This window comes from Danio rerio, chromosome 5, assembly GCF_052040795.2.
Source record: "Danio rerio strain M-AB ecotype USA chromosome 5, GRCz13ab, whole genome shotgun sequence".
In the NCBI taxonomy this organism is placed as follows: domain Eukaryota; kingdom Metazoa; phylum Chordata; class Actinopteri; order Cypriniformes; family Danionidae; genus Danio; species Danio rerio.
In genome coordinates, this window is record NC_141025.1 from 55,914,168 (window position 1) to 55,929,059 (window position 14,892).

The window sequence follows — 14,892 nt, forward strand, 5'->3', positions numbered from 1 at the left end:
TTGAGGTTCATGTTTTTATTTTTCCCCCGTTTATTTATGGCTTTTGAATTACATTCTGGGACCTTGATCTTTCTGCCATCAACTTTTAACCGTGAAAAGTTTGAAAAAGTGACTTTTATTAACATTTTAATAGTTTAAATTGATATATTGTCAGGCTGGTGTTATATATTATGCTACAAAAGCCACCGCCAGTACACCTTCTTCTATTTTACAGACTTATTTCTCAAGATTTTATTTATTATACATTACATAAACTTCTAAAATAAAAGTCGCTATGTTAAACTTTTTCAACAAGTTTGGATTGGAGTTCAAGTAAATTGAATTCAAAAGTCAACAGAATGCAATTCACAACCGTACATAAATGGGAAACACTTGTCAATCACAAAATAAGGAAATTGTTAACAAACAGATGCTTTGAGTGTAGTTAACCTAAAAACCTAGTTCAGTCTTTAACTAGCAATTTAAGCTGAATAATAGTACCTGGTAAAATAACTATTAAAATATTATGTACTTTTATCATGGCAAAGACAAAAAAAAAATAGTTTTTAAAACTATTATGTCTAAAAATGTGTTAAAAATAATAACATATCAGTTAAGACACTAGGGAGTTATTTTTAAAAATGAAATAACATTCACAGGAGGGCTCATCATTTTGACGTCAACTCTATATTACTTGCATCAACACAAATGTTTAAAAAGTAAGCAAACAGTTCCCCTTTCTTGCATCACTTACGTTTGGCTCCGCTTTGACTGATTTGATGAAGCTGTGTTGTGCAAGTGCAAAGTTTTCAATTCCTAAGATTGTAAAACAGAATATAATGAACACACAAATGACCAATCACATTGTAGTTATGTAATGCAGATTAATTCGATTATGCACATCTGATTGTGTTTACCCTTTGTCATGGCTACCACCCCGAGGGCATTCCAGTATGTGTGATTTTCACTGTCCAGCATGATTGCCTTTTTTACACACTGTCAGAACAGTGACAAAATCACAGTGACAGCCTGTTAAGACTCATACTCATGAGATCACTATGAATTAAAAAAATCAGGTTATGTACCTGAAGGGCTTTCTCCAGCAGAGCCTGGGGATCCTCCTCAGAATAATGAGAGCTGAGCAGTCTGGACTGATGGTAATAGTTCAAACCCAGGTCACACCACAGACTGGGAGCCTCCGGCATCAGCTTTAATGCACGACCAAAACACCTAATAAAATATAGGTTCATTACAGAATGAGGAAATTATTAGCATGTATTTGTTTATTTTTGCAGTGGGCATTATTTCTAGTCAGTTGTACTTTTATTTATATACAGTATCTTATTTATATTTCTTCCCATTTTTCAAGTCTTCATTTTAATAATTAGTTCAATAAGTTTCTGTATCTTTTCCCAGAGATGGGTTGCAGCTGGAAGAGCATCTGCTGCATAAAACACATGCTGGATAAGTTGGCGGTTTATTTCGCTGTGGCGACCCCAGATTAAGGACTACGCCAAAAAGAAAATGAATGAATTAATGTTTCTGTATCTGCTTAAATAAATACAAGCAAATTCACAAAGTTTGTCCTTGATTATTAGAAGAAATAATTTGATTGTTATTTTATATATTTAATGTAGTTTATTTCTATGATGTCAAAGCAGAGTCTGAGACTTTGTGATCACTCTTTAGTGGCAAAAGGTCAAAAAAAAAAAAATTGGCACACTGCCACTTTAGCATTTTTTGAGAGCTTTTGCCACAGTATTTGTTTTTGATCGAGCACCTGCCTTTAAGAAGAACATTTCTGTTTTTTGATCACTCTTTGGGATCACATGATCCTTCAGAAATCCACTTTATAAGCCAAATTGATGCTCAATAATTGCCTATTACAGCGTTCATACACATTTTCACTACAAAAATTCTATGACTTTTCCAGGACTTTCGAGTGAATTTTCATGATTTAATGTTTCATGTAATGTCTACACTCATTCATTTTCTTTTCAGCTTAGTCCCTTTATAAATCTGGGGTCCCTTTATATATCTTTTTTTGCGCAGCGGATGCCCTTCCAGCATTAATTTTTTATTTATTTATATAAAATAGATGATGGTTACCACAGCACCAATGAAGCAAGACCATGTTTTTGGCCAAGAAAAGAAGTAAAAATATCTAACCTCCATTACAGTATACAGATATTTGTCAAACTATTTTTAGATAATGTAAATAGCTTGTTAAACTAGTAATAATAGGTAAAACTACTTCTATTGTAAAGCAGCGATTACACTGCACTTTTTGCTTCATAGACTTCCATTCATAGGCATGCGAATGCGGCAGACTAGAAACGCAAGCACGTGCGAAAAGTTTCACATTCACTGCATTTAAAAGTTCAAGCTTGGTGAATTCTTAACCGCGAATCACTTGATTGCTTTAGACCAATAGAAGATCATTTAAAATAAGACATTTAAAATATGGTGCAATCGCTCACTTTTATTAACATCTAATCATATTGTTTAATAACACCCCAGTTGCTTTGGACAAAAACATCTGCTAAATGACTAAATGTAAATGCAATTTCCAGGACTTTTTCTGTTTTTCCAAAACATTTCCAGGCCTGGAAAATGTCATGTCAACATTCTATGATTTTTACAGGTTTTCCATGACCGTATGAACTCTGTTATTATTATCATCAATGCTGAAAACAATTGTGAAGTACTTGTGTTTGAGATATGAAATCTTTTGCAAAAATATATGTCATTAAAATGACTAAATGATTAAAATACATTTTGAAAATCTTTTTTGATCCACTTGAGATGTTCAAATATAAACACTTGGCCCCTATAACCTTGGTATTGACACAATTTTGTCCTGATTACAAGTGGATAAACACAAATTTAGCAGAAAATATAGAAAAAAAATGTTCCTCTCCTTATCATCTTCAATGATTTGTTCACAAGTAGATTGTATATGCTTATATCCCAATATTACATATTACATTAAAGAAATATAGAGAAAAAAATATCCATATTAGCCTAATTGTTAACATTTCTGTTTACAATTGCCTTATTTGTGGCAGAAGGGAGATTATGGCTATTTTAGCTTCAATGGCTATTTCATTATAAAATAAGATTTTGTGGTGTCATGTCTAAAACAGATTTTTAAGACATACATTTTATAGAAATTTAGTATGATATTACTAAATATAAAAATAAAATACTAATAAAATCCTGGCAAATTCTCCCTTAATTAAATGTCCATGAGTACATTTAGTTTGTCCAATATGACATCTTGTATAAATAACCCCATCATGTCTTGAGGTAAAAGAAAAATTTGAATATGTTCCTACTAAGGACTGGATTTCAAAAAGTTTATTTAAACGTTATTCCGATGGGCAATTGTGAATGTATGTCTTTCACCTTTCTCCAAGAGTAAGGAGCTGTCTCTGGTCAAGTGTGTGCTTCTGATCGGATGGATCCATTCCACACAGAGCTCCAGGTACCAGCACTTTAGCCCGGTTTGGAGACACAGTTCTGGAGGCGGTGCAGGAATCACCTAATAACTTCCACAGACACGACAGGTCTGGCCTTTGGTTTACAGCTCTGAGCGCACAGAAGAAAACAAACAAAGAGATCACATCAATACTCAATGGATGACAGCCATTAATTACACCTTACATTGCTTGAAGGCTTTTTACAGAATGAGATGTATTCATTTTTTCCCAGCAGACCTCCATATTCACAAAACACTTTACCTGAACAGATAATGGATGGCGTTTTGTATCAGATCTACAGCTCTTCCATCAAGATAGTCATCCAGTGCACTTTTAGCCAAAGCTAACAAGCATTCACCAAGACCTGAGAAAGCAAAACACAGTAAAAAGTCTTTCTGAAGCACTACAAGTTTATATACTGTATGGAAAACACTGTACAATAATATTCCAGTAGTTACTGTGTTTATCAACATGGACAAACAATGAACAATACATTTATTACAGTATTTATTTAAGTTAGTTAATGAAATTAAAGTTGTTCAGATCACACTTTATTTTAATGTAAAACTCCAGCTATTAACAAACTAAGACTTTTAGGTCAATAAACTACTAATAAGCTACTTACTAGCTGGTTAATAAGGTAGTGGTTGGGTTTAGGTTTTGGGTAGTATTAGGGATATAAAATAATATCAAACTCTATAAGGGCTAACCAAGATGGCTGAGTGGTTAAGGTGTTGGACTTGAGATCCAATGGACAGATGTCCTCGTGGGTTCAAACACCACTCCTGGTAGAAAATTTGTGAAACTTTATAAGTGCCAATAAACAGATAATATATTAATAAAATGATTCCCTCTGGTATTTATGTATATATTATTTATTTATTGCCACATCAGCAACTTATGGCTATTTCATGGCAAAATGAATATACATAAACATATGACATTATAAAAACTAATTCGTATTACAATAAAAAGTTACTTACACAAATATATATAATATAAATAAATAAAATATTCAAAGTTAAACATGAATGTTCTGTTCAATTTTTGATAAATAATTTAAGATTATTCCTGGTGGTACCTTTTTAAAAATGTCCATCAAAGTACTCTCCTTCTAAATATTTTGTCTAATTCTATTCAAACTTTCACATTTCAACAAAATTAGTTTGATAGTAGTAGCAGCCTGGTAGTAATCACATTCAGGTGGGTCTTAGTTAAAATGTCCAATCTAGTTGAGATAGTTTGATCATCCCTGGTCTCAAAATTATCATTTGCAAAGTGTCTTTTATTAATTTTCAGGTTAATTTCATGTAATTTATTATTTATGCAGTTGTCCCATTCTCTTTGCCAAGTTTCGATTATATAATTAATTAATAAATATTAATTGTGGGTGTCAAGTCCTCAGGAGGAATTAAACATTCTGTCACTTTTAAGTAGATAGCCTGTTTTACTGCTCCATCTGGATTCCCTCTGGTAAGAGACATAGAGTCCCTAAGTGTAGTTTGATCAATACAAGAAATTCTTTGTACCCGTTTCATTGAGTTTGTTTAACAAGACTTTATCATAATTATTATTGTTTGAACTACTGTATTTTGTACTGTTTTTATTGTATGTCTGCAGCAATACGGCAATCCCCATGACTCTTTCCAGTGGGACATGCCTGGAACACCTCCCTAGGTAGGCGTTTAGGAGGCATGCGAAACAGATGCCCGAGTCACCTCAGAAGACTTCTCTCGATGTGGAAGAGCAGCAGCTCTACTCCGAGTTCCTCCTGGGTATCTATAAGGGTGCACCCTGCCACCTTGTGAAGGAAACTCATTTTGGCCACTTGTATCCGAGATATCCGAGATGTATGTCGGCGCTTAAGAACTTCTGCAGCGAGCAGACACATTCACAATGAAGTTTAGCAACACCTGACGTCATCCATTTAAAGTGAATGGGAAGCATTGACGCTGACTGTATTTTAATATTGTATTGGTACAGGTTAAACTATGATTAATTATTGTTCATTCTTACTTCATGTTAGTAAATGCATTAGCTAACATTAATGGAATATTATTGTAAAGTGTTTGCAACGTTTCTGCAGAAATCCAACAAACCTTTCAGTGCTGGCACATAGTCCTCCTTCTCTAAGATTTGCTTGTATTCCGCGGCGGCCTCTTTAAAGCGGCCGAGGATTTGTTTAATGGCAGCGGTCTGATAGAGGCTGTAGATGGAGGTGGGCTGCAGTACGTGGGCTTTATCGAAAGCTTTCAGGGCAGCGGTGAAGCTCCTGCGATTTAGGTAAGCCTCGCCTAAACATTCCCAACAGACCCAGTCCTGAGGATCAGCCCTCAACGCCGCCTGCAGACTGACACCACAGCAGAATCATGAGTACATTTCAAATACTTAAAAAAATATAAAACAAAACAATATTAATAATTGTATTTAAATGTGTTAAGTACAGTGGTGGAAAGAGTACTGAAAAGTCATACTTGAGTACCATTACTTGCTCAAAAATGTAGTGCGAGTATAAGTATCTGTATCTAAAAAGTAGCCCTTTTCAAAACTATTCAAGAATAGTGAGTATTACACAGTGAACTGTTCTTGCGTTTACATGCGATTTGTGTGTGTGTGTGTGTGTGTGTGTGTGTGTGTGTGTGTGTGTGTGTGTGTGTTTGTGTGTGTGTGAAAACGTAACATTCTGTAGTGCATTTAGTTATTTTTTAAGGCCATTTGGCAATTTCAGTTATCATATAGTAAACATCCTTCATCTTCTCATCAGTTACATGATGAAGTCAGAACAGTCTTTGGATCATTGCATGTAAAGATTTTGCACATTTTCTTTGACACTTTTAATGCTTCCAAGCGGTTTGCAGCAGTTGTATAATTAATCAATTAATCATGATTAATTACAATTAATTAATCATGATTAATTCAATTAATTATGATTAATTACAACAAAAAGTGTGATTAATTAGTAAATTTTTCTAATCAATTGACAGCCCTAGTAATTTGTTACTTTACACCACTGGTTAAGTATTGAATAATTTAACCACCAAAATTTTAAAATGATAAAGTAATCTTTTGAGACAGGAGTGTGGACATCTATTAAGCATTAGTGTGATATTGTGATATTCCAAAATGTGCATACAAATCTATCTATCTATATCTGTCTATCATTGTGAAAGCTGCTTTATTATATTGAAATCTTTATATGCTGTTTATTAAAAAAATATATAATTATAATTGGGCGTCACGGTAGCGAAGTGGGTAGCACAATCGCCTCACAGCAAAAAGGTCACTGGATCGAGCCCCAGCTGGGTCAGTTTGGTAATTTCTATGTGGAGTTTGCATGTTCTACACGTGTTCGTGTGGGTTTCCTTAGGGTGCTCTGGTTTTAAACTAAATTAAAACCAGCTAAAATAAGCTTAAGTAAGCTAAATTGGCCAAAGTGTATGAGTGTATCTGAGTGTTTACTGGTGTTTCCCAGCGTTGGGTTGCGTCTGAAAAGGCATCTACTGGGTAAAACATATGCTGAATAACTTGGCGGTTCATTCTGCTGTAGCAACCCTGATTAAAAAAAAAAAACTTAGCCGAAATGGAGATAAATGAATGAATAGTAATATAATTATTAAAAATTATACGTTTATATATAAAATTTATATTATAAAATTTGACATTGACAACACTTTTCTTGCTATGCTAGTAGTACTAAAATCAGTAATAATAAAATAAAAATATAATAATATACCAGAGCCAGTGTAAGAGATCATACATCTCTAACACTGAAGTTACACTGTTGAGTTTCGTATAGATTTCCAGACTGTTTTTGTTTTGTTTCTGTTATCTTTGTCGTATCCTTATCACACCATATTGTATGTTGTCTTGATTATTTTATGCAAAATTTTATGTAAAGCTATTCATGTGGATTCTAGTCTGTACTAACCTTTCATACTACTATGGGATTGGAAATATAGTTATTTTGCATCTGTTTACCAAATTTCTATATAACTGAGCTACTTTTTGTTCACTAATAATCGTGTTTATATAAACACTATAAATGAGAACTTCTCCCTCAATCCCCGGGTCTGAATGCAGACTCAATGCAGCAGGTCTCCTGCCCTGTCTATTTCAACCATTAGCCCCGCTGGAAAATTTAGGCGAACACAGCAGCACGGCGATGTGTCTAAATGTGAACAAACTCCACTGATAAAGGACAAAGTCCACCATTCTCCAATCGTCATACTGCTCTCCCAACAAAAATGCTTGCTGCACACAAACAGTTTTCTGTATCGGCTCTGAAAGGATCAGGGAAAAAACATGCAAAAAACCCAGTGATCATGGAAACAAACACATACGACCCTTCATGAACGGCTTAATACTGCGTGCTGTGGGTCCGTGGACGCGGTTTCACCTAGTCATCAACACAGAATAATTAAGAAGCCGGCTCTTCACAGAGGATAAGACAACTCCACTATGAATAATAATGAGAAACGACGCATCATCTTTGCACTTGCATTTTTGCGCTACTTCACCGATTTTGATCCCGCACTAAAAATAATTTTAAACCCGCAAGATGTTTATTAGCTGACAAAACCTCAAAATTATACAGGTTTCCCCACAATTAAAGCTAACAGGTGCTAACATTGTCTTAACTGATGCTCGACACACACAAATCTGTTAAAAAAAATTTTAAAAGTACTTGAGGGTTTCATGAACCTTTAAGGTGGTTTAACCTTATGTCCCTGTAATTCAAAACACTTAAAACCATATTTTATCATATTTAATATATATTAAATATGTAAAATATATGGGAAACATTTTACATCTATATCCTGATTGGCTGCGATTCAATTTTAGGAATTGACTTGGAGTTCACTGTTCGACTACTAATTGCCAAAAGGATGGAAGATTTGATTTACTACTAATACATTTTTTTTGTAAAAACCTGTTAACATCTTGCATCATTATAACTGCTAACGTTACAGTTGCTTTAAAAAGAGCTTTTAAAGTATCTGCTGAGCACACCACCCTGGGCCACTGAAACAAATCTTATTACCACTTAGGCCTTACAGCTGACATCAGTTCACTTACTCTGCAATGGCCTGTTGATGCTGGCCAATTTTAAGGTGGTAGAGACCTCGTCTCATCCAGGCCCATTTAGCAGAGCCAGGAGTAGCTCTCTCTGTCACAGACTGCAGAACAGTCAGCGCCGAGTCCTAAAGATAGGGAACATCATGAAGCAAATTAACCTTGATTTAAATGAACCTATTTTCTGCAATGTTAAACTTGTATCTTGATGAGAAAAAAAAGATGCAAATGATACATTCAAACGGACTGCAATGCATTTTTACAAGACAAATGCACTTCTGTCTTCACTCACCATGTCCCCCTGCTCCATACTGAGATCTACAGCAGCTGCTCCGGCTTCAGCATCAGATGGATCCAGCTCAAATGCTCTTTTATAGCAGCCTCTGGCTCTGCCCTGGTCTTTAGCCACCTCTCTGTAGTAATGACCCAGAAGGCGAAAAACTGAACCAAGATAAGGATCCAGTTTAGCTGCCTTAAAACAAAAGAAAACAAGAAATATATTTATGATCATCTTCTGGTTTGTGGCTAGCTAGGGAGTTCAGAATAGTTTATTCGTTTTTGTTTTCCACTGAGGCAGGTAGGATGGTTAAAAATAGCTTGCAGTCTCCTATTTTGGCCAAAAAATTCCATCATCAGTGATGTGTTTTTGTTAAGAGCCTTACTATTCTGAATAAATTCTTCAATGTTTGTTATTCCCTTTAAACATGTCATTTGAGTTTGCCTGGGGTTCCGGGTGACATTCTTGTAAAAAATGTCATCCTTTCGTGGTAAATGAAAAGCTTGAGTATTTATATCATTACAGTTATATTAAATAAATTGCAAAGTATTTCATTCAAGTTTATTTGTTTAGCACTTTTTACAATAATTATTGTTACAAAGCAGCTTTACACAAGGTGCACATTATTGCATTACAATCAAATTCAGAAAAGTTAAGGTTATTAGTTACCATAACTTTATTAGTTACTTTAGTAGTTAATAACTTTAACTAACTAATAACTAATTATTAGGGCCAGACAGAATCTGCAGACATTTTTTGCTATTCTGTGCAGAATATTGTAAAAAATCTACAGATTTATGCAGAATGATTTTGAGTGTATCTTAACTAAAAACCTAATATATGAAATAAAAAAATACTACATTTTTGACTATTATTTAATGTTTACATTTATTTAGCAAACAAATTAAGTGACTCATATAATATATCTACTAAAAGACTTTTAGTCTTTTATTATTACTTTGCAAACTGCATTGTAAGTAAATCATATGAAAATTTTTATATTAGTCAGTAATATTACTGAATTTAATTTAAAAATTGAAGAAATGTACATTTACACACAACTGAATAGACTCAATAATTGGCTGAAAATCTGCAGAAATCTGCAGATTCCGTGTGGGACGTGTGGTACCAATTACTAATAACTTTAACAGTAAAAGTTATTAGATATAAACATAGTTAACCTGGAGTTATATAGTATATAGGTTGCGTCTAGTAATCAAACATTTGAAATATTTTTTTTTAATTCAAAGGGAAGAGAATCTTCTGAAGTCTACATAAACATTGACCAAAATAATTTAATGAAGCGGAACTAAATATTCCAGTGGAACTAAAATAGAAATGTGCCATATTACGTAAAATTTATCAAATTGAATTATACTTAATTGTTCATTCCATTAACTGAATGCACAATATTTAATAAAATGTGAAGATTGTGTTATTTTTAGCTTCTGTCATTCCCTTATGAGGACATTGCCTAAATTTTAATTTAAAACAACCCATTAAATTTTAAGTTTTTTTTTTTTTTTTAAGGTAGCAGAACTTTAATAGTCCCAAAAGTTTGGGAGAATTTTTTTTTTGTTTTTTTGCTACTATTTTTGCTACTTTTTTGCTTAAAAAAATTTTTACTTTTATTTCAAATATTGCTAACAATTAAATAATAGTTTTTGATTACTAAAATTATATCCATCAAAATTAAAAAATATATTTCAAACAGAAAATTTAAAAACAATACATAAAAACTAAAAGGAAAAACAAAACAAAATGTGGGGGAAATAAATTATATTTACCAGGGTCCTATAAAAGGATTTTAAAGTGTCTCACTTTGAGTAAATGAGTTTTGCTGCGGTCTCTTCGTATTTCTTCTCCCATGTTCCAATAAAGGGACCCGAGCAGGAAGAACAGTTCCCCACTATCTGGACTTCTGGATAAAGCCTCTAGAAAGCTGTGTAACAGAGTGAGAAAATAAGTGCCTGGTGGTTACACCCAAGTTGTTTATGATATATGCATTTGTGCGTGTGCATATGTGGAGTTTCACACCTCTCCTCAGCTTGTTTGTGCTGTTCTTTAGCAACATGTAGAAGTGCTTTCAAAGTGAGACCATCCACAGATCCTGGGTGAGAGCTCAAAAGCTCAGTGGAAACCTGCAAGAATCATTTCATTCCAGTGGCATTATTGCATTAATGGCATTATTATGAACTGCTTCGCTTTTGGAATATCCAATTTCTTAAAGGAATAGTTCACTAAAATGAAAAAAATAAATACTATTTACTTGTTCAAAAAAATTCAAAAGAAAATATTATGAAGAACATACAGTAGGTAAACAAACTAACTTCCTTAGCATTTTATAGAAGGTATTGGCGATCATCATCAACTTTTAGGTTAACAACATTCTTTAAAATAGAAAAAACGTATTTGAGGATGAAGTGCTGAGTAAATTTTCATATTTATAGCTATCCCTTTAACATCTATTGTTTTAATAAATAGATAAAAAACATTAGGAATGCAGTTCTGTTTACCTGAAATGCTTCCTCCGTCTGGCCTTTTTCCAAGTAAGCTCTTCCTTTTAATGCCAAAACCACTGGATCATTTTTGGCATCTGAAATCTAAAAAGAAAATGAAACTATATAATTTTATTGTGTCTTTTAAAACAATGCTATTAGAAATATATGTTTATGTGAAAAAGGTTTACATCAAAGTATTAACCAGAACACCTGCTTGTTGCACTGATAGTAACAAAAACTAGTTATAAGTATAATTTGTTTGAAACTAATATTTATACATCATATGAAATAAATAAGCTTTCCATTATTATATGTTTTTTTTTAAGGATTTGACACTACTTGAAAATCTGGAATCTCTGGGTTAAAGAAAATCATATATTGAGAAAATATTAATACAATGCTTAGCAATGTAAATTAATAACCGAAAATTGAGTTTTTAATATTGTTATTGTAGGAAATATCTTCACGGAACATGATCTTTACTTACTGTAAAATTTTAATTATTTTTTTATAAGGTCTTAAAATGTTCACCAGAATTGATTAAGAAAAAATCTGTCATTCGGACCTATAGACAAATACCAACCTTTGTCACACGGGTCCCCGGTAGCAAAAAAAGACCGGCTGCAATGGCAAACATGTCGTTTTGTGTGGTAGGATGCCAAATTTAACTTAACTTTTACCATACACCACACTGCTTTAATGCCAACTGCAGACGTCTTTGGCTAAAGGGGAGCTGAATAAAGTGACAAACCTAATTAGAAATGCTGGACTCTGCAGTTCTCATGTTTTATCAGGTAAGTTCACGCTATGCTGAATCATACACGTTACTCGTTTTAGATTGCAACAATGATTTCAGCAAAAACAGTTACATATGTTTAATTAAACTGCGGACACTGAATGCTAAGAATGAAACGTTATTAAGGTAAAGTTGGTTTTATATTCACACATTCATTCAGTGACAACTTGTAACACTCCCTATATTGTTTATCATGGCACTTTGAATATTCGGTCTGAAATAACCTGCAAGTGCAACTTGAAAACAACATTAACACTGTTTATTTGACTGTGAACAATGTACTTGGATAGTCATTGGCTGCTAATATGATTTCGCTATTTAGAGTTTGCAAAAAATACTTTTATGAAATTATATTATAAAGGAGAAAGTCCAAATGTGCAAATATAAAACCAACTTTACCTCTATGTGTAAGTTCACATACTCTGCCGTACAGGTGTAGTTCGCTGTCAGAATGCATTTGTTTTGCTTGTTGATAATTAATTACCCAGGCCTTGAATAACGTTAGCTCCGTCTTTTTCCCTTTTCTTTGGCCTGGCAGAACCTCGGTTTTTAGCACTACATAGTTTTGAATCTGGTAATCATGGAAGATTATTTCTGGCACATGACCACACAGAACAACATTGTTGGCATCCAAAGACTAGTAGACCTTTAACTTCTCTCTTGTAAAATCACTTGGAGCTTCAATGAGATTGTATATTTCGGGCTGGATGCTTGGTCATTTTGTGGTATCCAATATCAATTGGGAGGGTGCTATCTCAAATGGACCTGTCAGACAAACGCTGCTCACTTTAACGTTAATTTTGCCGAATCATTGTGCTTATCACTGGGTGACAAGGTTATAATATGCTGAAAGCATTATGTAAATACTACATATAATATGTAATCAATATATCTTATTTCTAAGACAACAACAAACTCTGTAGAGCATCGAATGTCATTTCCTCGCTTTAACTGCTAGTGCTCCCGTTTTTTTTTTTTTTTGCCATTCCCTTGCACGCACATCCTGAATGTTTACAAACATGGTAATTCTTCTATACAATGTATTATAGGTTATTAATCAGCACTTAACCAATTAGATTTGGACTGGATCTGACTGAATAAAGTTATCAGATAATGACACCTACAGTAGATGTACACTGTGCATCAAAATGTGCTTGTCCTTGTTTTTCAGAGAGGATCTGAAACTCCATGTGTGAAACTTATCTCTCCTTAATTCTGAACTGTAACAGTTAATGAATAATTAGTATATTAGAAAGATCTCTGATGGATCATAAGACATTGTGAAGATTTGAGTAACGGCTACCGACAATTTAGCTCTGCGATTATAAACATATTGGACATTTTTTAAATTATAGCTATTATAAACAATATTATTTTTCACTTTTATAGTATTCACAATGTTTGAGTTTAAGTAAACACAGCCAAGGTCAGCATAACATCATGTTCTAACTACATGCAGTTAAAGAAGTCTTCTCACATCATATGTTGTTAAGACACGGTGTAAGAAAGTTTTTCAAAAATGATTTAGAATAGTGGTGTACATATATCCCTATTTTAACACTGCAACACAACATCTTAAACCATTAAACTGTACCAGTGCAAGTATCTGCAGAGCTTCATCAGCATCCTGTTCTCGTCCTGTCTTCACCAGAGCTTCTAGTTTCAACCTCAGGAGCTTTTGAGTCCAATCATCAGCGTTCCCCACACTCGATTTTAGCCCTGAACAAATGAAAAGGAACATATTTGAAAACTGTTTTTAAGTGCAACTGACTTGAGCAGTTAGCTGTGAATCATATAACCAGTACCTTGACTGGAAGATATGGCACTGTCAGAGTATTTATGCATTTTTAGCTGAGCCAGGGCAAGATTATACCAACCAATGATGGAGAAGCGCATACGCTTCAGTCCTGCAGAAAAAAAAAAACACACAACAAATAAGTTACACATATTTTTTGTAATTTTCACTGTATACCTAGGAATTGCAAGGAACTTCATTAATGTTGTACAGTTAAACATGAATTTAAGTAAAAGATTTATTGAAACAACTTTTAATGATCAAAATGCATTTGGAGAATTTGATATAATGAATTTCTTATAACCTTAGTGCTCCATTCATTCATGAACATCTGAGTGTTTATGAACTTACCCAGACCAATATTTTTGATGGCATCCTCATATTTTTTATCCTGACAAGCTTTAATACCGAGACCAAAGTGAGCATACGAGTTGTTTGGATCCAGTTCTAAGAGACGCTTGAAACAGGAAACAGCTTCTTCACTGCAGTCACCTGACAAGAAAATCAAAAACAACATTTATTACTTATCATTTTTAAATATGGGGCATATTTTTTTATGTTTTACGCTTTTAGATGCTATGGACCTCTAAATAAAATCCTAATCTTGCTTAAAGGGTTATTTCACCAAAAAAAAATAAAAAATTGTCATTACTTACTCATCCTTTTCTCTTCCCAAACCAGTTTGAGTTTTTATTTTATATCATACAAACTACAGGACTGTTTGCTGTCGAGTGTGACACGGCAGGGATGAGAATCAGCACCTCCAAGTCGGAGGACATGGTGCTCCACCAGAATAAAGGTTGTTTGCCATCTCCAGAATGTAATAAAGTCCTTATCCCAGGTGGAGGAGTTTAAGTATCTTGGGGTTTTGTTCACGAGTGAGGGAGGGATGGAACGTGAAATTGACAGGCAGATCGTAAAGTGGCAGCAGTAATGCGTTTGATGTACTGCTCCATTGTGGTAAAGAAGGAGCTGAGGCAAAAGACAAA

At 33.8% G+C, this 14,892-nt stretch overlaps 1 protein-coding gene and 1 non-coding gene across 2 annotated transcripts in view; one reads left to right on the forward strand and one right to left on the reverse strand.

Annotated features, from left to right (window-relative positions):
* The window catches only part of skic3 (SKI3 subunit of superkiller complex), a 49,413-nt gene that overhangs the window by 28,195 nt on the left and 6,326 nt on the right, over window positions 1-14,892 (reverse strand). The window contains exons 9-22 of the mRNA XM_087254119.1: window positions 14,255-14,395; window positions 13,914-14,015; window positions 13,703-13,827; window positions 11,328-11,414; window positions 10,849-10,952; window positions 10,633-10,753; window positions 8,827-9,006; window positions 8,538-8,662; window positions 5,561-5,811; window positions 3,723-3,825; window positions 3,388-3,570; window positions 1,065-1,209; window positions 897-975; window positions 734-795 (exon numbers count right to left, since the gene is read on the reverse strand). Of these exons, the coding sequence (XP_087110245.1) occupies window positions 734-795; window positions 897-975; window positions 1,065-1,209; window positions 3,388-3,570; window positions 3,723-3,825; window positions 5,561-5,811; window positions 8,538-8,662; window positions 8,827-9,006; window positions 10,633-10,753; window positions 10,849-10,952; window positions 11,328-11,414; window positions 13,703-13,827; window positions 13,914-14,015; window positions 14,255-14,395 (1,808 nt within the window). The remainder of the gene's footprint in view (window positions 1-733; window positions 796-896; window positions 976-1,064; window positions 1,210-3,387; window positions 3,571-3,722; window positions 3,826-5,560; window positions 5,812-8,537; window positions 8,663-8,826; window positions 9,007-10,632; window positions 10,754-10,848; window positions 10,953-11,327; window positions 11,415-13,702; window positions 13,828-13,913; window positions 14,016-14,254; window positions 14,396-14,892) is intronic.
* trnas-uga (transfer RNA serine (anticodon UGA)) lies at window positions 4,170-4,252 on the forward strand. Its single transcript has one exon. It is a non-coding gene; the product is annotated as a tRNA-Ser (tRNA).